The 24,631-nt window shown below is 41.9% G+C and overlaps 1 protein-coding gene across 1 annotated transcript in view; it reads left to right on the top strand.

Moving 5' to 3' along the window:
* LOC124615400 (protocadherin-like wing polarity protein stan) overlaps positions 1 to 24,631 on the top strand; it is a 357,491-nt gene that overhangs the window by 115,251 nt on the left and 217,609 nt on the right. The window contains exons 15-16 of the mRNA XM_047143245.1: positions 20,256 to 20,490; positions 23,443 to 23,647. Coding sequence (XP_046999201.1) covers positions 20,256 to 20,490; positions 23,443 to 23,647 — 440 coding nt within the window. The remainder of the gene's footprint in view (positions 1 to 20,255; positions 20,491 to 23,442; positions 23,648 to 24,631) is intronic.

Here is a 24,631-nt window from a genome sequence, read left to right as displayed (position 1 = left end):
CGTTTGTGGCACAACTTGACTAGAAGAAGGGATTGGTTGGTAGGACATTTGTCGAGGCATCAAGGGAACACCAATTTAGTATTGGAGGGCAGTGTGGAGGGTAAAAATCGTATAGGGAGACCAAGAGATGAATACAGTAAACAGATTCAGAAGGATGTAGGTTGCAGTAGGTACTGGGAGATGAAGAAGCTTGCACAGGATAGAGTAGCATGGAGAGCTGCATCAAACCAGTCTCAGGACTGAAGACCACAACAACAACAACAGTACACACAGAAGTTAGTCATTTGATTTGATTTAGACAGGGAAACTAAAACAGCTTAGATCTAACTCGTCACTGCCCGCACCGATACCAAGTTTATTGTGTGGTATCACTCGCCCACTGTGTATCTAGTAAAGCTAACCACTGCCCTTAAATAGTGCAAGGAGTCCCTTTGCCAGTTTTTTGTTAGACACAATTTCTTCCGGTCTGGCTATCCAATAGAATCTGTATCTTTTGCTCTCCAATGCTATGCATTCAAAGATTACATGTGATGCAGTTTCTTCACCCCCATTACAGATCCTACATTTAGGGTCTTCCTCCGTTATACCCTTTGTGTTGTGTAGGTGTTTTTTGAAATTCCCATGGCTGCTCATCAGTCCTCTTCAGTCCCATGGCTTGGGTGTCATTACCTTACCATGTTTTTGTTTATGGGCCTTGGTCCAATATTATACATGCTGTTTCCTAAGTCAGTTCCTTAGTTCTAATAGGATCATAGCCTTGGTGATTGTCAGGACAGGTTCCAGTCCAATAAATGAAGTGGTTGCCCCCATCCAGTCCCATCTGTCAGCTTGTTCATTGCCACAGATTCTTGAGTGGCCAGAGACCCACACTAGGTTTACCCTATTGCTTCCCCTAGCTACACTGGAGCCCTGTGGCATTCTGCAACAATCTTAGATCTCGTTGCAGGAGCTGCCACTGATTTCAAGGCTGCTTGGCTGTCTGAATAGATGTAGATGCTACGGTCCTTGTAGCACCTACGCAAATTCTCCTCCACACATGCCCAGATTGCAATAATTTCGGCTTGGAAGTCGAAGGCCAATTTTGCTAGAGAGATGATGCCCTCCAGACTTGGCTGAACCTCGTACACCCCTGCCCCAATACCTTGGTCTGATTTTGACCTATAGGTTATCCAAACAATGTCCCCCGTACTGTATCGAACCTTTTTTTCCCACTGCTCCCTGCTTCCAATTATTATATTGTAAGGCTTGTTGAAGCAGTTGGGAGTTATTATATAGTCGGCTGGCATTTCTCCAGCCATTCCTATATCTACCTCACTCATTATCTTAGTGTGTGATTCTGGATATCCCAATGAGATCCAGTTTTTACCAGTTTTAAGTCTGTATGCCCTAGCTGCTGCCTCCAACCTGTCCTAAAGGTGTAGTGGAGGCATGTCCAGCATGGCTTCCATCCCAGCAGTTGGTGTGCTGCTAATTCTGCCTGTTACGGCTAAGCAGGCCAGTCTCCTTAGCTGCAACCCGCTGTTCTACCTTCTTCCACCACACTACGGCCTCATAGGAAATCCTAGGTGTAACGACTGTGGTGTGTATCCAGTGCATACCTCTGGGGCTTAGACCCCAGTTTTTACCACAAGCCCTTCTGGTACTTACTAGAGTACTTTTTGCCTAGGAGCAGATGCTCTTAATTTGAGAGGTCCATGCTAGTTTCTCATATAAGATTACCCCTAGATATTTTACTATCCCCGTCACAGGTAGAGTTTCATTGAAGAGCTTTAGATTCCAACTTGAGTGTTGGATATGCCTCTTCGTCAATGGCACCACAACAGTCTTCTTAGGATTAACCCATAGATCCTGCTTAATCCACCATCTTGCACAATGTCTAATCCTCCTTGTGCCATTTTTCTAACTGTGTCAGTAAATTTGCCAAGTATTACTATGACAGGGTCATCTGCGTATCCTTGGCAGAAGCATTGTCTGAAATTTAGTTCCTCAATGAGTTTGTTCACTACTAGATTCCACAATAAAGGGGCAAAACTCTTCCTTGTTGGCAACCCCTAGTGGTGTTAATTACCATCTTTTCATTCATCATGGTAGCCTCTACCTTCCTTCCACTAAGCATGGCCCTGGTCCACGTGCATATAGTGGTCCCCAGCTCATGCACCTCTGCTGCCATTTCCATGGAATTGAGGGTCATGTTACTGAAGGCCCCCTCGATATCCAAGGAGATGCAGAGGGCTATTTCTTGAAAGTGAAGTGCTTTCTCCATCCTCCCAACGAGTTGATGGAGAGCTGTCTCACATGATTTAGGTAAATGCATGTTGGTTTGAATGTAGAGGGGCCCTAACTAGCCTCCTCTCCCCAACGTACACATTAACCAGTTTTTTCCAATGTTTTGGGAATGGAGGAGGACAGACTGATTGGTCTCATATCCTTAGCCATGCATATCAATTCTCCCTGGCTTTGGAATGAAGGCAACCTTCACTGCCCTCCAAGCATTGGGAATGATTCCTACTGCTAGGCGAACTCTGAATAACCTGCATAGGACTCTTATGAGATTTTCTCCTGCCTGTTGCAGGAGAGCTGGAAAGATTCCATCTGGGCCAGGTGGCTTGAATGGTTGGAATGTTCCCACCACCCATTGGATTTTATTGAAGTCCACACTCTCCTTGGCCAATTCCCAGTCCTCTCTTCGAGTGTCTGAGAACCATTCTCTCTCCAGGATTACATTCTGGTTTGTGTTGGCTGGCAGAGCAGTTCCAGCATCTCATGTGCTGTCTTTGTATATTCCTCATCCACCTTCCTCAACGTACCTCGTGGATTGGTTGTTACTATAGTGAGGATTCTGTGAAGTCTGGCTTGAGCAGCCATGCTGTCCACTTCCTCACAGAATGCCTTCCAGGATGCCTCCTTTGCTCATCTGATTGCGAGGTTGTAGTTGACAAGTGCCTCACGATGTTTTGCTCATTGTCCTTTTCGTCTCACAAGATTAAACAGTCTTCATACTTGTTTTCTGTGTGCTTCCAAGTTATTGTTCCACGAAGGTACACCCCTGTTTGTGCACTTCTTGATGATTGTGCAGTTGTCCGGATATGAGGTCACTATGGCACAGGTAACGGCCTCTGCTACTTCCTCAAACTCTAATGGTTTCCTTATGGATGTTTTAATTTCCGATAAGCCTAAGTCAAGGTCCCTCTCATAAGTCTCCCAGTCTGTTTTCCTGGGATTCCTATAGGTCATGGTCTGTCTGATTCCCATTTCAACCTTGAGTTTAATGTACATGTGGTCCGATGAGGATAGCTCTAACACCACATGCTATTGTTTGACATAGCTGCCCATCATCATGGAGCTAAAAGTTATGTAAATTACTTCTTCCCTTCTGCTATTCCTGAATGTAGGTTCTTTGCCCCTATTCAGGACCTCCAAGTTGTTAGCTAAAAGAAATTCGAGAAGGTACTTACCTCTGGTGTCCTTGCTGCTTCACACTTGGTTGTGTGCATTGGCATTGCGTCCCACCAACAGTTGGTCACATTGCCGATGGCAAGCTTCTACCCACCTCCTCACCTCCATAGGAGGAGGAGGAGAGCTGTCTCCATAAGGAAGGTATGCTGAGGCCAAAACAATTTCCCTTTTGGTACCTTCCTCACATTGCTGCATTCTAATGGTCACTAGGTCCCTGTAGCAGAAATCCGTCATTGGCATGAAAGAAATTCCATTTCTTACGTAGATCCATGATCTGGAGTTGCTTAGATTTCTAGCATAAATCAGCTTACCTCCAGTGCCACTGAGGCCTGATACGCCCCCTTTATGTAAGTAGGGTTCTCGTATCAGGACCACATCCACTTCCTGCCTCCCCAGGCAGTGGCACAGAACAGCAGAGGCCCCTTTACTGTGCTGCAGATTAATTTGCAGCACCTCCAGTCTCAGTTTTGCTGCCATCGTTGCCTTTGAGTTCTTTGATAACCCTGACGGTGGCCTGCGAGAACCATATAAACAATATCAGGTCTTGCTTTCGCATCGCCTTCAGGGACTTCTCTCCGACCTCCACCACCAGAGTTCGTCCTTCTGGTACAACCTTCTGGTTGATCACTCTCCAGTCTTCTGTCAAGACTTTCGGGTTCTGAGCCCCTATTTTCTTGAATGGTCGTAGGGAAGACATCCTTAAGGATCTTTGGTACCGATATTGATACCTTTGCGATCTTAAGCAGCTCTGCTACCGTCTTGACCAGCAGCTTTGCAGCTTCCCTTGGGGATATCATGGGCACCTTGTCCTTAAGCCATTCCACCCCTTCACAGACAAAAATGAGGGCACCAGGATCTAGATAGACCCTTCTGAAGCTGGGTCCTGGACCAGTGCCGCCGCCCCCCCCCCCCCCCCCCCCCCCCCCCCACTCCCCCAGTGGCTACCAGTAGATAGCCTTCGTGGATAACTGCCATCTGAAAAACTGAGACTGCAGTACTGTGGAACTGTTTCCCTATTTCTTGCCTCTGTTTTTTCTGGGCTCGCTCATCCAGGGAGGATGGAGTCTTTGATTCCTCCCTTATCCTCTTGCTGCCTGTCTTCAACATTGTTGAGTTTGTGTATCCCCTTGAACCTGAGACAGTTTTTTCTTGGGGTCTTAGGTTCAAGCCCCTGTAATTCCGTCCACTTATCTTTAGGAAGCCATTCCTTCCCTTCCTTTTTTCTCTGTTCCCCAAGTAGTTTCCTCGTCCCAACCCCAGACAAGGCTTTAAACTTGATCTGGTCCATCTTCCAGTTACAGTTCCCATTTCTGGCTCGGGTCTAGACCCTGATTCAGTAGTGGGAATGCCTTCCATCGGTCCTGACTCCGATGTTTGGGTGTCTGAGGTCTCAGTTTGCCTCTGTTTGTTTTAATTTATTTTCTTTAGTCGTGTCCATATTGGTCCCACAAGATTTGGGGATCTACACAGTCCACACCACGAATACCCTGCGCGGTGTAAGGCTACTTACTTAGGGAGGTCGCCCGGTATTCCTGAGGCCCCATTTGTGACACATCTTCCCACGTGCCACGCACCCCTCAGCACAGATCACATTACACCTTGGGCTAGGAAAGGGAATTGGATAAGGACTAGTAGTGGATAGGGAAGATGGGACATTGTGGGACACTCTTAGTCTGATCCATCAGCTGAGGCCTTTCTGGCAGTAGGTCCTCTACCTTCGGCATAGCCCTCAGCTTCACACAGATACACAGTGCTTCATCAAGATGGTGTCCCCCCGGAGAGGAGTTTGTAATTCACTGCACAATTAAGACTTTTAACATGTTCATCTACGTATTTGCTGAAGCAACTAATTAAAAAGAAAAAGAAAATTTCCTTTACAAAACAATTTGGGAGCCTTTCGAAAGTGATGTAATGTTCATGTTCACTTTTTTTTCCCCCCCAAAGGAAGATGTTAAATGTAAGATGTACCAACACAGTGCAGGTTCACACCCTAACTGGGATGAAACTTAACTGTGCTATCAGATTCTAGCATCAAATTTAGCACGTTCTGTGGAAAACATTGTGAAATATTTTTAACGGTTAATGTTATTAGCGTTACACCACTGTACGTCTGTGTTAAAAAGATATTGAAAGCTATTACAACAAGAACATTGTGTTGTGAGGAAGAACTTGTGATGGTACTAACCTGGCTAAAGCATCATCTTCTCAGTAGTGCCACCCACTGAAAACTTGTTGGCTATTGAATGATGTTATACAAGAGTGGAAACACCACCACTGTTTTTAAGTTTCACTTTTCATTTATTTGCTAACTTTAAATTGACATATTGGACAATGATCAGTTTCCTAAGTTTCCTAAGTTTCTACACATCCAATGACAGTTTCAGTCAGAATAGTTGCCATAAACCTCATTTCACAAATTGCAATTTATAAAAAAAACGCTTAGTTCATCACACTTCTCTACATAATTTATCATAGACATGTATTGCAGCATGGGTCCACAAAACACATCCACAAAGTGTGGATTGGAAAATGCAGTTTATACGTGTGTCAATCAAAGAAGTTTCCACAGGTACTTCACTAAGAGATGTTGTTAACAAGGGAGATGATACAGAATGTTAATTGATCCAACTGTGATGATCGACAGACTTTTATACTTATTGAACCTCTTAAAGTGAGCCAAACTTTCACAGCGATATTGGTTGTAGACTCACATATAGATGACACTTGTGTGCTAGCTCACTTGGGACTGAAGAATTTTCATTGTGGTGGACTATTTAAAGACTTGCATAGGATTATTTTTAGTTTTTCTATTACATATTTCTTTTTATAAAACTGTTTGCTGCGTATTTACTATTTTAGATGAGCTATTGGTTAAGGCAGTAATTTAGTTCATGTAATAAGCAGTTATTTAACAAAATACAAAAGCTTACGTAACTAATTTGTATGTCTACACTGTGCATTACATATTTACCAGTACAGTTGCCACATTATAAATTAGGATAATTTGTGCAAATTTGTGATTAATAGTGTGATTTATTAATAAAGTGTGTCATTTGAGTCCAAGAAATTATTGCAACAGGAGTATGCTGATAAACTTGGAAATAAGACAGATATAATGATATAAAATGCAACAGTAATTTAGGATGTGTTTGAACTCCAATACCAGTTATCTTGTAAGATGATTAGTTTTTTGAAAATTAAAGAATCTTACTCTAAAGTCTGGAGCCATAGCTCGTTAATGGTTTGTGTCAGTATTTCCAAAACAACTGATTAGCTCAGTCATAATCTACCATTATGAGCTCTTATGATAATTTCAGTTGTTCATTACTTTTAATCAATGTTGTTCCCAGTAAAAATAAACGTGCCACTGTATTCACCATACTAAAAATTATTTTCTAAGTAATGCATTTGCATTAAATATGGTCTGAATTACTTACTGACAGATTTGAGCATGCATAGGGTTAGCTTGCTCTGTTTCAGACTTTGTTACATCACCTGTGGTAGATAAAAAAAGTTAGGAGTATTAATCACATCGCAAAATATTCACCCCTGTCTTTACTGTTGTTGTTGTTGTTGTTATGGTCTTCAGTCCAGATACTGGTTTGATGCAGCTCTCCATACTGCTCTATCCTGTGCAAGCTTCATCATCTCCCAGTACTTACTGCAACCTAATTCCTTCTGAATCTGCTTACTGTATTCATCTCTTGGTCTCCCTCTATGATTTTTTACACTCCACGCTGCCCTCCAATACTAAATTGGTGATCCCTTGATGTCTCAGAACATGTACTACCAACCGATCCCTTCTTCTAGTCAAGGTGTGCCACAAATTTCTCTTCTCCCTAATTCTATTCAATACCTTCTCATTAGTTATGTGATCTGCCCATCTAATCTTCAGCATTCTTCTGTAGCATCACATTTCGAAAGCTTCTATTCTCTTCTTGTCCAAACTATTTATCGTCCATGTTTCACTTCCATACATGGCCACACTCCGTACAAATACTTTCAGGAACGACTTCCTGACACTTAAATCTATACTCAATGTTAATAAATTTCTCTTCTTCAGAAATTCTTTCCTTGCCATTGCCGGTCTACATTTTATATCCTCTCTACTTCAACCATCATCAGTTATTTTGCTCCCCAAATTGCAAAACTCATTTACTACTTTACGCACCTCATTTCCTAATCTAATATCCTTAGCATCACCTGATTTAATTTGACTACATTCCATTATCCTCATTTTGCTTTTGTTGATGTTCATCTTATGTCCTCCTTTCAAGACACTATCCATTCCATTCAGCTGCTCTTCCAGGTCCTTTGCTGTCTCTGACAGAATTACAACGTCATAGGCGAACCTCAAAGTTTTTATTTCTTCTCCATGGATTTTAATTCCTACTCCGAATTTTTCTTTTGTTTCCTTTACTGCTTGCTCAATGTACAGATTGAATAACATCGAGGATAGGCTACAAGCCTGTCTCACTCCCTTCCCAACCACTGCTTCCCTTTCATGCCCCTCGACTCTTATAACTGCCATCAGGTTTCTGTACAAATTGTAAATAGCCTTTTGCTCCCTGTATTTTACCCCTGCCACCTTCAGAATTTGAAAGAAAGTATTCCAGTGAACATTGTCAAAAGCTTTCTCTAAGTCTACAAATGCTAGAAACGTAGATTTGCCTTTCCTTAATCTATTTTCTAAGATACGTCGTAGGGTCAGTATTGCCTCACGTGTTCAAACATTTCTACGGAATCCAAACTGATCATCCCCGAGGTCGGCTTCTACCAGTTTTTCCATTCATCTGTAAAGAATCCGCGTTAGTAGTTTGCGGCCGTGACTTATTAAACTGATAGTTCGGTAATTTTCACATTTGTCAACACCTGCTTTCTTTGGGATTGAAATTATTATATTCTTCTTGAAGTCTGAGGATATTTCACCTGTCTCATACATTTCGCTCACCAGATGGTAGAGTTTTGCCAAAGCTATCAACAGTTCTAATGGAATGTTGTCTACTCCCGGGGCCGGGGCCTTGTTTCGACTTAGGTTTTTCAGTGCTCTATCAAACTCTTCATGCCGTATCATATCTCCCATTTCATCTTCATCTACGTCCTCTTCCATTTCCATAATATTGTCCTCAAGCACATTGCCCTTGTATAGATCCTCTGTATACTCCTTCCACCGTTCTGCTTTCCCTTCTTTGCTTAGAACTGGGTTTCCATCTGAGCTCTTTATAATCATACAAGTGGTTCTCTTTTCTCCAAAAGTCTCTTTAATTTTCCTGTAGGCAGTATCTATTTTACCCCTAGTGAGATATGCCTCCACTTCCTTACATTTGTCCTCTAGCCATGCCTGCTTAGCCATTTTGCGCTTCCTGTCAGTCTCATTTTTGAGAAGTTTGTATTCCTTTTTGCCTGCTTCATTTACTGCATTTTTATATTTTCTCCTTTCATCAATTAAATTAAATATTTCTATTATTACCCAAGGATTTCTACTAGCCTTTGTCTTTTTACCTACTTGATCCTCTACTGCCTTCACTATTTCATCTCTCAAAGCTATCCATTCTTCTTCTACTGTATTTCTTTCCCCCGTTCTTCTCAATCGTTCCCTAATGTTCTCCCTGAAACTCTCTACAACCTCTGGTTCTGTCAGTTTATCCAGATCCTATCTCCTTAAATTCCCACGTTTTTCCAATTTCTTCAGTTTTAATCTACAGTTCATAACCAGTAGATTATGGTCAGAGTCCACATCTGCCCCTGTAAATGTCTTACAATTTAAAACCTGGTTCCTAAATCTCTGTCTTACCATGATATAATCTATCTGAAACTTTCGAGTATCTCCAGGCCTCTTCCATGTATACAACCTTCTTTAATGATCCTGGAACCAAGTGTTAGCTATGACTGAGCGAGGTGGCGCAGTGGTTAGACACTGGACTCGCATTCGGGAGGACGACAGTTCAATCCCACGTCCGGCCATCCTGATTTAGGTTTTCCGTGATTTCCCTAAATCGCTCCAGGCAAATGCCGGGATGGTTCCTTTGAAAGGGCACGGCCGACTTCCTTCCCCATCCTTCCCTAATCCAATGAGACCGATGACCTCGCTGTCTGGTCTCCTTCCCTAAACGACCCCAACCCAAGTGTTAGCTATGATTAAGTTATGCTCTGTGCAGAATTCTACCAGGCGGCTTCCTCTTTCATTCCTTACCCCTATTCCATATTCACCTACTACCGTATTTACTCGAATCTAAGCCGCACTTTGTTTCCGGTTTTTGTAATCCAAAAAATCGCCTGTGGCTTAGAATCGAGTGCGAAGTAAGTGGAAGTTCTGAAAAATGTTGGTAGGTGCCACCACAACTAACTTCTGTCGTTCAATATATGTAGCGCTACACAGGCATGCTTTGCAGGCACAAAGATAAATACTGGCGCCAAAACCTCTGCATCAGTAAATAAATTTAAAGAAAGGTGGAAGACGAGCTTTTTTTCTCCGCCCCGAGTTTTGACCACTGCATTTTCATACATTATCCAACAAAGTAAATACAGTTTCCGTATTGTTCATCTTCGAATGCAGCAGCATTTCAATGTACTACGAAAATCCGACTGGCAAAACTGTTTGGGATGTTTGTCAATATGGCCAACTCTACGTTCTGAATTTTTTCCTACCTGTGAGAAGAGATGGTTGGTTATAGAAACTTTTATGAATTGTGAATCACATGCAGTATTCTCTTCACCATAAGAATAATACGAATATAAACATTTTGCTGTGTATTCTTTCGTGTGTGCTGCTATCTCAGTTAAATCCTGTCTGCCTAATAAACTACGAAACTAGAGTGAGACGACAGCAAACACGGAAGAATATACACTCCTGGAAATTGAAATAAGAACACCGTGAATTCATTGTCCCAGGAAGGGGAAACTTTATTGACACATTCCTGGGGTCAGATACATCACATGATCACACTGACAGAACCACAGGCACATAGACACAGGCAACAGAGCATGCACAATGTCGGCACTAGTACAGTGTATATCCACCTTTCGCAGCAATGCAGGCTGCTATTCTCCCATGGAGACGATCGTAGAGATGCTGGATGTAGTCCTGTGGAACGGCTTGCCATTCCATTTCCACCTGGCGCCTCAGTTGGACCAGCGTTCGTGCTGGACGTGCAGACCGCGTGAGACGACGCTTCATCCAGTCCCAAACATGCTCAATGGGGGACAGATCCGGAGATCTTGCTGGCCAGGGTAGTTGACTTACACCAGCACGTTGGGTGGCACGGGATACATGCGGACGTGCATTGTCCTGTTGGAACAGCAAGTTCCCTTGCCGGTCTAGGAATGGTAGAACGATGGGTTCGATGACGGTTTGGATGTACCGTGCACTATTCAGTGTCCCCTCGACGATCACCAGTGGTGTACGGCCAGTGTAGGAGATCGCTCCCCACACCATGATGCCGGGTGTTGGCCCTGTGTGCCTCGGTCGTATGCAGTCCTGATTGTGGCGCTCACCTGCACGGTGCCAAACACGTATACGACCATCATTGGCACCAAGGCAGAAGCGACTCTCATCGCTGAAGACGACACGTCTCCATTCGTCCCTCCATTCACGCCTGTCGCGACACCACTGGAGGCGGGCTGCACGATGTTGGGGCGTGAGCGGAAGATGGCCTAACGGTGTGCGGGACCGTAGCCCAGCTTCATGGAGACGGTTGCGAATGGTCCTCGCCGTTACCCCAGGAGCAACAGTGTCCCTAATTTGCTGGGAAGTGGCGGTGCGGTCCCCTACGGCACTGCGTAGGATCCTACGGTCTTGGCGTGCATCCGTGCGTCGCTGCGGTCCGGTCCCAGGTCGACGGGCACGTGCATCTTCCGCCGACCACTGGCGACAACATCGATGTACTGTGGAGACCTCACGCCCCACGTGTTGAGCAATTCGGCGGTACGTCCACCCGGCCTCCCGCATGCCCACTATACGCCCTCGCTCAAAGTCCGTCAACTGCACATACGGTTCACGTCCACGCTGTCGCGGCATGCTACCAGTGTTAAAGACTGCGATGGAGCTCCGTATGCCACGGCAAACTGGCTGACACTGACGGCGGCGGTGCACAAATGCTGCGCAGCTAGCGCCATTCGACGGCCAACACCGCGGTTCCTGGTGTGTCCACTGTGCCGTGCGTGTGATCATTGCTTGTACAGCCCTCTCGCAGTGTCCGGAGCAAGTATGGTGGGTCTGACACACCGGTGTCGATGTGTTCTTTTTTCCATTTCCAGGAGTGTACATATCATGTCATGTTTATATTCGTATTATTCTTATGCCTAATAGTGATACAGTCAGAAATGAAGCACGGCAATTGACTAGATTTTTAAGTCTAAGATGACTCTAATTTCTGTCCAGAAATTAATGTACTAAAGAGGCATCTGCAAAGATTTTCAAACGGAGAAAAATTTTCGCTAGACTCTCGTTCAGAATATCTTCTATCATACGCAGTCTATTATTTGGTTCTTGTTGATCATTATCAAAGAAAGCAGCAGTGTAAGTAACAACAAATAGCTCTCTCTTGCCATTGTTTCACTAATGAGACGATTGATTCCTCTCTCTCTCTCTTCTTCTTTTTTTTTTTTTTTTTTTTTTTTTTTTTTTTTTTGATTATTGTTGTAAACGGCGGTAGTGTGCACAAATGAAATGCAAGCCATGCCACGAGCGGCGACAGGTCGTAAACGCTCATTATCAGAATGTGACAAACAATGCATGACACAGTACAACAATGCATTTTCAGCTTAAAGCAACGTAAACACCTATAACAAAGAACGGCACTTATCAGATCAAAGAAAAATTAGCAATCAATTCAAACCATACGAAGCACATGAAAAAGGAAGGGTATATATGGACAGAGTGCCTGACACATAGCATTGACTACCTGGTAAAGCTTAACTGCTAAGCTTACGACTTGAACCAAACTACTATAGTTGTACCGTCTCATATTACAAAGGCCCAACTTTGTTTCGATTTGGAGGTGCAGCCTAAAACTTTTCTCTTCCCTTGAATTTAGAGTCTCAAATTTCAGGTGCAGCTTAGATACGGGAAAATTTTTTTCCTTTATTTCGAGTCTCAATTTTCAGGTGCGGTTTAGATTCGAGTGCGGCTTAGGTTCGATTAAATACGGTACGTTTCCTTCTCTTCCTTTTCCTACTATCGAATTCCAGTCACACATGACTATTAAATTTTCATATCCCTTCACTATCTGAATAATTTCTTTTATCTCATCATACATTTCATCATCTGCGGAGCTAGTTGGCCTGTAAACTTGTACTACTGTGGTAGGCATGGGCTTCGTGTCTATCTTGGCCACAATAATGCATTCACTATGCTGTTTGTCCTACCCCCATGAACCATGGACCTTGCCGTTGGTGGGGAGGCTTGCGTGCCTCAGCGATACAGATAGCCGTACCGTAGGTGCAACCACAACGGAGGGGTATCTGTTGAGAGGCCAGACAAACGTGTGGTTCCTGAAGAGGGGCAGCAGCCTTTTCAGTAGTTGCAAGGGCAACAGTCTGGATGATTGACTGATCTGGCCTTGTAACACTAACCAAAACGGCCTTGCTGTGCTGGTACTGCAAACAGCTGAATGCAAGGGGAAACTACAGCCGTAATTTTTCCCGAGGGCATGCAGCTTTACTGTATGGTTAAATGATGATGGTGTCCTCTTGGGTAAAACATTCCGGAGGTAAAATAGTAACCCATTTGGATCTCCGGGCGGGGACTACTCGAGAGGATGTCGTTATCAGGAGAAAGAAAACTGGCGTTCTATGGATCGGAGTGTGGAATGTCAGATCCCTTAATCGGGCAGGTAGGTTAGAAAATTTAAAAAGGGAAATGAATAGGTTGAAGTTAGATATAGTGGGAATTAGTGAAGTTCGGTGGAAGGAGGAACAAGACTTCTGGTCAGGTGACTACAGGCTTATAAACACAAAATCAAATAGGGGTAATGCAGGAGTAGGTTTAATAATGAATAGGAAAATAGGAATGCGGGTAAGCTACTACAAACAGCATAGTGAACGCATTATTGTGGCCAAGATAGATACGAAGCCCATGCCTACCACACTAGGACAAGTTTATATGCCAACTAGCTCTGCAGATGATGAAGAAATTGAAGAAATGTATGATGAAATAAAAGAAATTATTCAGGTAGCGAAGGGAGATGAAAATTTAATAGTCACGGGTGACTGGAATTCGGCAGTAGGAAAGGGGAGAGAAGGAAACATAGTAGGTGAATATGGATTGGGGGTAAGAAATGAAAGAGGAAGACGCCTTGTAGAATTTTGCACAGAGCACAATCTAATCATAGCCAACAATTGCTTCAAAAATCATAAAAGAAGGTTGTATACATAGAAGAAGCCTGGAGATACTGACAGTTTTCAGATAGATTATATAATGATAAGACAGAGATTTAGGAACCAGGTTTTAAATTGTAAGACATTTCCAGGGGCAGATGTGGACTCTGACCACAATCTATTGGTTATGGCGTGTAGATTAAAACTGAAGAAACTTCAAAAAGGTGGGAATTTAAGGAGATGGGACATAGATAAACTGACTAAACCAGAGGTTGTACATAGTTTCAGGGAGAGCATAAGGGAACAATTGACAAGAATAGGGAAAAGAAATACAGTAGAAGAAGAATGGGTAGCTTTGAGTGATGAAGTGGTGAAGGCGGCAGAGGATCAAGTAGGTAAAAAGATGAGGGCTAGTAGAAATCCTTGGGTGGCAGAAGAAATACTGAATTTAATTGATGAAAGGAGAAAATATAAAAATGCAGCAGGCAAAAAGGAATACAAACGTCTCAAAGATGAGATCGACAGGAAGTGCAAAATGGTTAAGCAGGGATGGCTAGAGGACAAATGGAAGGATGTAGAGGCTTATCTCACTAGGGGTAAGATAGATACTGGCTACAGGAAAATTAAAGAGACCTTTGGAGAAAAGAGAGCCACTTGTATGAATATCAAGAGCTCAGATGGAAACCCAGTTCTAATCAAAGAAGGGAAAGCAGAAAGGAGTATACAGAGGGTCTATACAAGGGCGATGTTCTTGAGGACAATATTATAGAAATGAAAGAGGATGTAGATGAAGATGAAATGGGAGATATAATGGGAGATATGATACTGCGTGAATTGTTTGACAGAGCACTCACTGTAAGACCTGAGTCGCAACAAAGCTCCGGGAGTAGACAACATTCCATTAGAACTGCTGACAGCCTTCGTAGAGCCAGTCCTGACAAAACTCTACCATCTGTTGAGCAAGATGTATGAGACAGGCGAAATACCCTCAGACTTCAAAAAGAATGTAATAATTCCAATCCCAAAGAAAGCAGGTGTTGACAGATGTGAAAATTACCGAAATATCAGTCTAATAAGTCACAGCTGCAAAATACTAACACGAATTCTTTACAGACGAATGGAAAAACTAGTAGAAGCCGACCTCAGGGAAGATCAATGTGGATTCCGTAGAAATATTGGAACACGTGAGGCAATACTGACCCTACGACTTATCTTAGAAAATAGATTAAGGAAAGGCAAACCTACGTTCCTAGCATTTGTAGACTTAGAGAAAGCTTTGGACAATGTTGACTGGAATACTTTCTTTCATATTCTGAAGGTGGTATGGGTAAAATACAGGGAGCAAAAAGCTATTTACAATTTGTACAGAAACAAGATGGCAGTCACAAGAGTCGAGGGACATGAAAGGGGAGCAGTGGTTGGGAAGGGAGTGAGACAGGCTTGTAGCCTCTCCCCCATGTTGTTCAATCTGTATATTGAGCAGAAAAATTCGGAGTAGGTATTAAAATCCATGGAGAAGAAATAAAAACTTTAAGGTTCACCGATGACATTGTAATTCTGTCAGACAGAGCAAAGGACTTGGAAGAACAGTTGAACGGAATGGATAGTGTCTTGAAAGGAGGATATAAAATGAACATCAATAAAAGCAAAACAAGGATAATGGAATGTAATCGAATTAAATCGGGTGACGCTGAGGGAATTAGATTAGGAAATGAGACACTTAAAGTAGTAAAGGAGTTCTCCTATTTAGGGAGCCAAATAACGGATGATGGTCAAAGTAGAGAGGATATAAAATGTAGACTGGCAATGGCAAGGAAAGAATTTCTGAAGAAGAGAAATTTGTTAACATCGAGTATAGGTTTAAGTGTCAGGAAGTCGTTTCTGAAAGTATTTGTATGGAGTGTAGCCATGTATGGAAGTGAAACATGGACGATAAATAGTTTGGACAAGAAGAGAATAGAAGCTTTTGAAATGTGGTGCTACAGAAGAATGCTGAAGATTAGATGGGTAGATCACATAACTAATGAGGAAGTATTGAATAGGATTGGGGAGAAGAGAAGTTTATGGCACAACTCGATTAGAAGAAGGGATCGGTTGGTAGGACATGTTCTGAGGCATCAAGGGATCACCATTTTAGTATTGGAGGGCAGCGTGGAGGGTAAAAATCGTAGAGGGAGACCAAGAGATGAATACAGTAAGCAGATTCAGAAGGATGTAGGTTGCAGTAGGTACTGGGAGATGAAGAAGCTTGCACAGGATAGAGTAGCATGGAGAGCTGCATCAAACCAGTCTCAGGACTGAAGACCACAACAACAACAACAACAACAACAACAACAACATACTGTTTGTAGTAGCTTACCTGCACTCCAATTTTTTTATTCATTATTAATCCTACTCCTGCATTACCCCTATTTTATTTTGTATTTATAACTCAGTATTCACCTGACCAGAAGTTTTGTTCCTCCTGCCACCGAACTTCACTAATTCCTATTATATCTAACTTTGACATATTCATTTCCCTTTTTAAATTTTCTAACCTACTTGCCTGATTAAGGGATCTGACATTCCACACTCCGATCTGTAGAATGCCAGTTTTCTTTCTCCTGATAATGATGTCCTCCTGAGTAGTCCCCGCCCGGAGATCCGAATGGGGGACTATTTTGTCTCCGGAATATTTTACCCAAGAGGACGCCGTCATCATTTAACCATACACTAAAGCTGCATGCCTTCAGGAAAAATTACGGCTGTAGTTTCCCCTTGCCTTCAGCTCTTCGCAGTACCAGCACAGAAGGCCGTTTTGGTTAGTGTTAAAAGACCAGATCAGTCAATCATCCAGACTGTTGCCCCTGCAAGTACTGAAGAGGCTGCTGCCTCTCTTCAGGATCCACACGTTTGTCTGGCCATCTCAACAAATACTCCTCCATCGTGGTTGCACCTACCATATGACTATCTGTATTGCTGAGGCATGCAAACCTTTCGCACCAGCGGCAAGGTCCGTGGTTCATAACTAGCCAAAGAGTTTATGTTAGGTGGAATACACTCCTGAGTAATTGAATAAGAAATTATTGTCAGGAAACCTTGCACTAATGAGTGGTGTTAGTCTGAGAGTCGACCACAGGCTGGACAAGACATGCCATATTATCACTTGACCAGTGGCCGCCCAAAACACGGAACATCTCATCTCTGATATTTTTGAGGCACTAGGCATTTAACATGCCACTGTGTCAAGATTGTACGGTGATGACCTCAATAAGTTAGGATAAACTTTTGCCACCAGAGTCAACTGTTTTGGGCAACAACATGTTGGTGATAGAGGGGGTTGCGTTTTACCATTGCGTATTATAACGGTGGCTAGACGGGCCACAGTGCAGCAAATCATTTCCCAGTTCAGTGCTGGACAACAACAGAAGAGAAGCTATAACCATGTTCTTACCAGTGTGTACAAAAGTCACACCCCACACATGATCCTGTGCTCACTGACTGTCAAAAGTCACAGTAGTTAACAGGACCACTGTAACACAACTATTGAGTTTTCAAGCCTGTGAAAGGTTACCTCGACTGATGTTTGTGGCACCCTCTGATAGATGGTATGAGTACATCAAAAGCCACTTTGCACGGGCTCATGTAGGTCAAAGTGAGACCTTGGATACACTAGTCATTGTCTCATCAGCGAAGGATGCAATATCATGTTCACCCACTTTGTTTGCCAGTAATACCCAGCAAGAGACCTGAACATTCATCCAGACAGGCTCACCCAACACTGTAGATGGCCTCAATGTGTGATAGAACAACAATGGAAAACTACTTACAGTATGACTTTCCTACTGAACTCTTAGACATGAAAAGTAAATAATTCATTAAATTAATTCAATAAATTATGGCTTAACATTTAATAAAGTAAAGGGATAAGTAAAACTGATAAACAGTTATGCACATCATCTCAGCATGGAACATAATGCGAAAAAGTTACCTTCTTAATATTTTCCACATGTGATCATTTCATATGATTTTCTTGCAGGAATTTTGTATTAGCTGCTTGATTATCATAGACAAACTTAATGGCTGCTGTTTCACAGTTTCGAAGAATAAGCTCGACAGTTTAAGAAGAAAGAATACTGACCAGTGGCTGAGAACTGTGTTTTTGGTGCAAATCGAAATTTTGTATGTTACTTGTTCCTTCCTCATCAGTAGAAGGCAGACTGGTGTGGACTAAAAATATCCAAAATATGTGTACATATCTGTACATATTACTAAATGAAAGCTTCCTATCTCATTGTTTAATCTCAGGGGCTACGGTAGGGATTTTGATATAATTTTCACAAAAAGATAGACTGATTCATGAGGAAGTTTTGTGTGTATAATTTATTAACGCATGCCAGAAAGGTATTTTGGCCTTAAATAGGACAAGTTTTTGGGGTAACACAATTAGTTTATATTACAGCAGTTGTAAGTGAGACTTCATGTTTAACACAGTCAAAGTAGATAATAATACAGGGTGTTACAAAAAGGTACGGCCAAACTTTCAGGAAACATTCCTCACACACAAATAAAGAAAAGATGTTATGTGGACATGTGTCCAGAAACGCTTAATTTCCATGTTAGAGCTCATTTTAGTTTCGTCAGTATGTACTGTACTTCCTCGATTCACCAACAGTTGGCCCAATTGGAGGAAGGTAATGTTGACTTCGATGCTTGTGTTGACATGCGACTTATTGCTCTACAGTACTAGCATCAAGCACATCAGTACGTAGCATCAACAGGTTAGTGTTCATCACGAACATGGTTTTGCAGTCAGTACAATGTTTACAAATGCAGAGTTGGCAGATGCCCATTTGATGTATGAATTAGCACGGGGCAATAGCCGTGGTGCGGTACGTTTGTATCGAGACAGATTTCCAGAATGAAGGTGTCCCTACAGGAAGACGTTCGAAGCAATTGATCGGCGTCTTAGGGAGCACAGAACATTCCAGCCTATGACTTGCCACTGGGGAAGACCTAGAATGACGAGGACACCTGCAATGGACGAGGCAATTCTTCGTGCAGTTGACGATAACCCTAATGTCAGCGTCAGAGAAGTTGCTGCTGTACAAGGTAACGTTGACCATGTCACTGTATGGAGAGTGCTACGGGAGAACCAGTTGTTTCCATACCGTGTACAGGGTGTGCAGGCACTGTCAGCAGCTGATTGGCCTCCACGGGTACACTTCTGCGAATGGTTCATCCAACAATGAGTCAATCCTCATTTCAGTGCAAATGTTCTCTTTACAGATGAGGCTTCATTCCAACATAATCAAATTGTAAATTTTCACAATTAACATTTGTGGGCTGACGAGAATCCGCACGCAGTTGGGCAATCACGTCATCAACACAGATTTTCTGTGAATGTTTGGGCAGGTATTGTTGGTGATGTCTTGATTGGGCCCCATGTTCTTCCACCTACGCTCAATGGAGCACTTTATCATGATTTCATACGGGATACTCTACCTGTGCTGCTAGAACATGTGCCTTTACAAGTACGACACAACACGTGGTTCATGCACGAAGGAGCTCCTGCGCATTTCAGTCGAAGTGTTTGTACCCTTCTCAACAACAGATTCGGTGACCAATGGATTGGTAGAGGCGGACCAATTCCATGGCCTCCATGCTCTCCTGACCTCAACCCTCTTGACTTTCTTTTATGGGGGCATTTGAAAGCTCTTGTCTACGCAACCCCGGTACCAAATGTAGAGACTCTTCGTACTCGTATTGTGGACGGCTGTGACACAATACGCCATTCTCCAGGGCTGCATCAGCGCATTAGGTATTCCATGCGATGGAGGCTGGATGCATGTATCCTCGCTAATGGAGAACATTTTGAACATTTCCTGTAACAAAGTGTTTGAAGTCACGCTGGTACGTTCTGTTGCTGTGTGTTTCCATTCCATGATTAATGTGATTTGAAGAGAAGTAATAAAATGAGCTCTAACATGGAAAGTAAGCGTTTCCGGACACATGTCCACATAACATATTTTCTTTCTTTGTGTGTGAGGAATGTTTCCTGAAAGTTTGGGCGTACCTTTTTGTAACACCCTGTATAAAGTAACATAAGACATAATTATATAATCAACACTATTTGGTCAACCAGATTTTCTTTTTATGGTGTTCCATAAATTCAGAGAATTATCAAGCAAGAACTGTTTTAACTTTACTGTCAATGTATTTAATGTCGCTATGCTTTTTAAGTGAGAAGGCATATGGTTATATTACATATCTCTAACATGATATACTCCGCGTTTGCATATGTTTGTAATTACTGTGTTTATGTGTAGGTTAAACTTCTACCTAGTTTCACATGAGTGTAAATCACAGCTATATTTGAAGTTTTCTTTCGTAAGATACTCCATTTTTTAAACATTGTATGCTGAATGTTGAAACCTGGAATAAATTGAGAAGTTTAACCTCATTGATCCAGAAAAGTAACATGTTTGTGTATATATCTACAGGTAAAAGCTGTGAAATAGACATGAACATGGATACCTGCCAGCCTGGTCTTTGTCGATCACACTCTGTATGTGCACCTCTGCTACGAGGTGGTTTTGTTTGTGAAGGATGTGCACCAGCCAGGGCACCTAATCACTTCACTCCACTTTGTGAGCTTCGCAGTCGTAGTTTCAACAAAGCCTCCTTTCTGACATTCCCGTCACTTAGACAGCGCCACAGACTCCACATTAAACTGCGGTGAGTTAAATTATACTTTTGTTTTCAGTGATTGTTCATGTGATTAGTTGGTATTTAGGTAGATCCTACAACAAAAACTGCCTTCATTCAAACAATAAATCATATGAATTTTTGGAGTGGGAATTCCTGTTTTGAAAAATGAAAGAAGTGGATGATGACAGGAAATCTCAAGATGTGGAACAGTCAAAATTTAAGCTCAAGAAAACATTATTATGTATAAAAAAGAAACTAGAAATACATGAGTGAATCTTTTAATTTGTCCCTGAATCAACTACACCATATTGTACAGCATCGATTCTTCTTCCTCTTTGTACTTAGAAAAACATTACCTCCCCCCCCTTCCTCCCAGCTCTTCTGCCGCCAGAACTACAAAGGGCGTTCAGTAAGTAATGCAACATATTTTTTTTCTGAAAGCATGTTTGTTTTATTCAGGATTCCAATACACTGTATTATTTACCACTCTGTTAGCTACAAAGCCCTATTTTTCAACATGAAATGCATTAAATGTGACGCCGTATGCCACGTTAAAGGGATGGCCTGTGTGCTTGCATGGTACCACTCTACTGGTCAATGTTGGAGCCAATGTCTTGCTGCATCAATAATCTATCCTTTATCCATGTAGTGCTTCCTGCGGAGTGTGTCATTCATTAGGCCAAACAGGTCGGAGTTGGAAAGTGCACTATCCAGGCTGTTGGGTGGATGAGGAAGAACAGTCCAATGAAGTTTTGTGAGCTCCTGTGGTGCACAGTCTTGTTTGAGGCCTTGTGTTGTCATGGAGAAGGAGAAGTTTGTTCGCATTTTTGTGGTGACGAACACATTGAAGTCGTTTCTTCAATTTTGTGATGGTAGCATAATACACTTCTGGGTTGTTCATTGCACCGTGAGGGAGGACATCAAACAGAATAACTCCTTCAGAGTCCCATCAAACCATCCGTATGACTTTACCAGCTGAGGGTGCGGCTTTGTAAATTTTATTCGGAGGAGAGGTGGTGTGGCATTTTGTTTCTGGTTCAAAGTGATGAACCTATGTTTCATCACCTGTGACAGTGTTTGACAAAAAATTGTCACAGTCAGCCTTGTAACATGCAAACAGTTGTTCACAGTTGGTACTTCAGATTGTTATGATCAGCCTCGTAACATGTGAGCAATTGTGCACAGATGGTCCTTCATTGCTCTTTACAGTGTTCTGTTAGTCGGCAAGGAACCCAGTTGCCACATGCCTGTAAAAACCCCAACTGGTGGAAGTGTGTGTCAGGAATACCAACAGAGATGTCCAGTTGTGTAATGAGGTGTTTGATTGGACCTCGAAAGAATGTGCCCGCATGTTCCAACATTGCAGGAGTCATAGCTATATGCAGCCGTCTGACACAGAGGTGATTGGACAGGTTTGCAGTGACGACAGATACCTAGCCCAATGATTGACAGTGCTTTTCTTCACTGACAGGTCTCCATAGACATTATGAAAGTGCCTCTGAATATCTGTAATACTATGGTTTCCCGCCAACAGGAACTTGATGACAGCTTCCTGCTTGGAATACACCTCTGTTGCAGGTGCTGTTTTGAAGCCTACATATATCACTGCCATCTATCAAAATTTCATGGTACTATGGGGGCTGAAGTGGGAATATTCCAGAAGGTCTCACAAGAAATAATACATTTTTTAACAGAAATTGTCCAAGAAAAATTATGTGTTGGACGTCGCTTGTATAATGATACTGGGCAAAATCTGAAATTGTAGAACTTTCTGCATGATTAAGCTGAGGCAGCATTATTTTGGGCACTGAGATTACTTTCTTAAGGAAAGGATATGTTTATGCTGAAGACATTGGTAATTTCATTCTATGCTTTCTGTTAAGAACCCTCTGCTATTCAAATTGTTGGTGCATATTGTACTTCCATTTATTAAAATAGTGTTAAATCTTTTTGAGTAAGGTTGCACAATGGCTAATATGCCAGACTTGAAACAGGGCAAAGCTTAGGAATGGTTTTTTTCCCCCTTCCAAAAGTATGTGGCCAGTCTCTTTCCTCTTACTTGACCAGTCTTAACTTGTGACGCCTCTGATGGCCAGGTCATAGATGGAACATTAAGCTGTAGACTTCCTTTCATCTTATTCATTTTGTGTAATGAAGCTATACATGTCTCATGGTGACCTGATTATACTTATGTTTGTCTTTCTGTGCAGATGGTAATTTTTCTTCTTACTCAGCATTTTACTTGCATTCTTGTTTCATTGTACACTAGCTCTTTTTAAATACACATTTGTGTAAACATATTTTGATCTTTTGTCCTACAGAATGTTTTCTTGAAATTAAATTACCCCATTGAAAACTTTACCTTTCTGGGAATTTAATTCTCTGGCATGTGTTGTTATTTTGTGGTTTGCATTGTTCTGGTTAATAGTCAGATGGATAAATGTCTCTCTTACTTTTAATGTTCTCACAGATAATTGTTCAGTACACATTACTTGTCCTGTAACTGTGACATTGCGGTTTATTGTTGTTCTCATGACATAGTGCACAGTTTCAGAATTACCACTCTCAGATAAATCACCAACACTTAACTATCAACACTGATATCAAATACACAACTTCCCTAGCAAAAATTTTAATTACAGTACTTCAACACGATTACTGCAAATTGCATTTAGCAATCGTGGCATTGACATTGTGTGATGCATGCGCCATCAAAACTAAGCCGCAGAGGGGCGAGTATCAATATAGGCATGCGGGATAGGCAGTTATACTACAGTATGCTTACAACTGGCAGCCAGTGGTAAGCTGATGGGTGACACTAGGGAAATTTTGGACAGAGAGAAAAGGGGGAGGGGAGGAAGAACAGCAAATATGTCTCCTTGTTGAAATGCATGTAGGATAGCTTATAATTAAAGTCTCTCTGAGCTGTTACGTTAAGAATATATTTACAAACTCTTGATATTGTTTTAAACTTTACAGGTTTGCTACTCAAGCAGAATCAGGCCTGTTACTATATAATGGACGATATAATGAGAAACATGATTTTATTGCACTGGAGATAGTGAATGGTTCAGTTCGGTTCTCGTTTTCTTTAGGATCAAATGTCTCCAGTGCATTAGTATCTATTCCAGGCGGTGTCACTGATGGTAACTGGCATTCTGTTGAAGTAGATTATTTTAACAAGGTTTGTATTTGTTATAAGTTTCTTAGTTATCTGATTGTGGATAGACTGTTCAGAAAGCAAATTACATAATTTAAAACAAAGTTTTAAGATTTATTAACAGTATCTCAAAGCAAATCCTTTGTTATTCCAAAATACTATAATACTTTTTTAATATGTAGATCCCCTAAATGTTATTTTAAGAAGTATTAGGAATATGTAATACCATATTTATCCGACTATAAGACAAGGTTTTTTCCCAGATTCATCGTTCGAAAGATACAAGGTCGTCTTATATTCACAGATTAAACTAGTGCTGCTAGTGTCATGGTTTTTACAGTGTTTGGTAGATTAATATAGGGGTCATCTTACATTTACAGTTGAAGCTTTGGCTGTCGAGGTTTTTTACAAATTTATTTTAAAGAATTTTGAAGGTTAAGGCTTAGCATACAGCACTTTCATTCAAATACACTCGAGATTTCCCGATATGTCGAAGTGCTTGGTAGTATTGATCTTGCTCGAACAGTCATGTGACCTTTGGCTTATGGCACTAGAGAATGTATGCACGAGAAACCGTGAAATAGCCACTATAGCAATCCAATACTCTATGTAAAAAATTAACAATTTTATGAAACACAAGCGGAAATAGCATTAAATACTATCAACTTACAAACTTTTGTTGTATTTGAACAGGTTTGCATTAAAAAATCTCTTACATGTATGGATAACTGTTCACATACATTTATGCTGCTTTATAAGTGAAAGTAGCCAATGACCTTGCCACAGTGGTAACACTGGTTCCCATCAGATGATTGAAGTTAAGCACTGTTGGGACAGGCTAGCACTGGGACGGGTGACCATCCGGTGTGCTGAGCGCTGTAGGCAAGTGGGGTGCACTCAGCCCTTGTGAGGGGAAATTGAGAAGCTACTTGATTGAGAAATAGTGGCTCCAGTCTAATGAATTGACATACGGCCGGGAGAGCAGTGTGCTGACCACATATTCATCCA

Source organism: Schistocerca americana, chromosome 1 (genome assembly GCF_021461395.2).
Source record: "Schistocerca americana isolate TAMUIC-IGC-003095 chromosome 1, iqSchAmer2.1, whole genome shotgun sequence".
Classification (NCBI taxonomy): domain Eukaryota; kingdom Metazoa; phylum Arthropoda; class Insecta; order Orthoptera; family Acrididae; genus Schistocerca; species Schistocerca americana.
The sequence above is the reverse complement of the archived record's forward strand: the minus strand, read 5'-3'. Positions and strand labels throughout refer to the sequence as shown.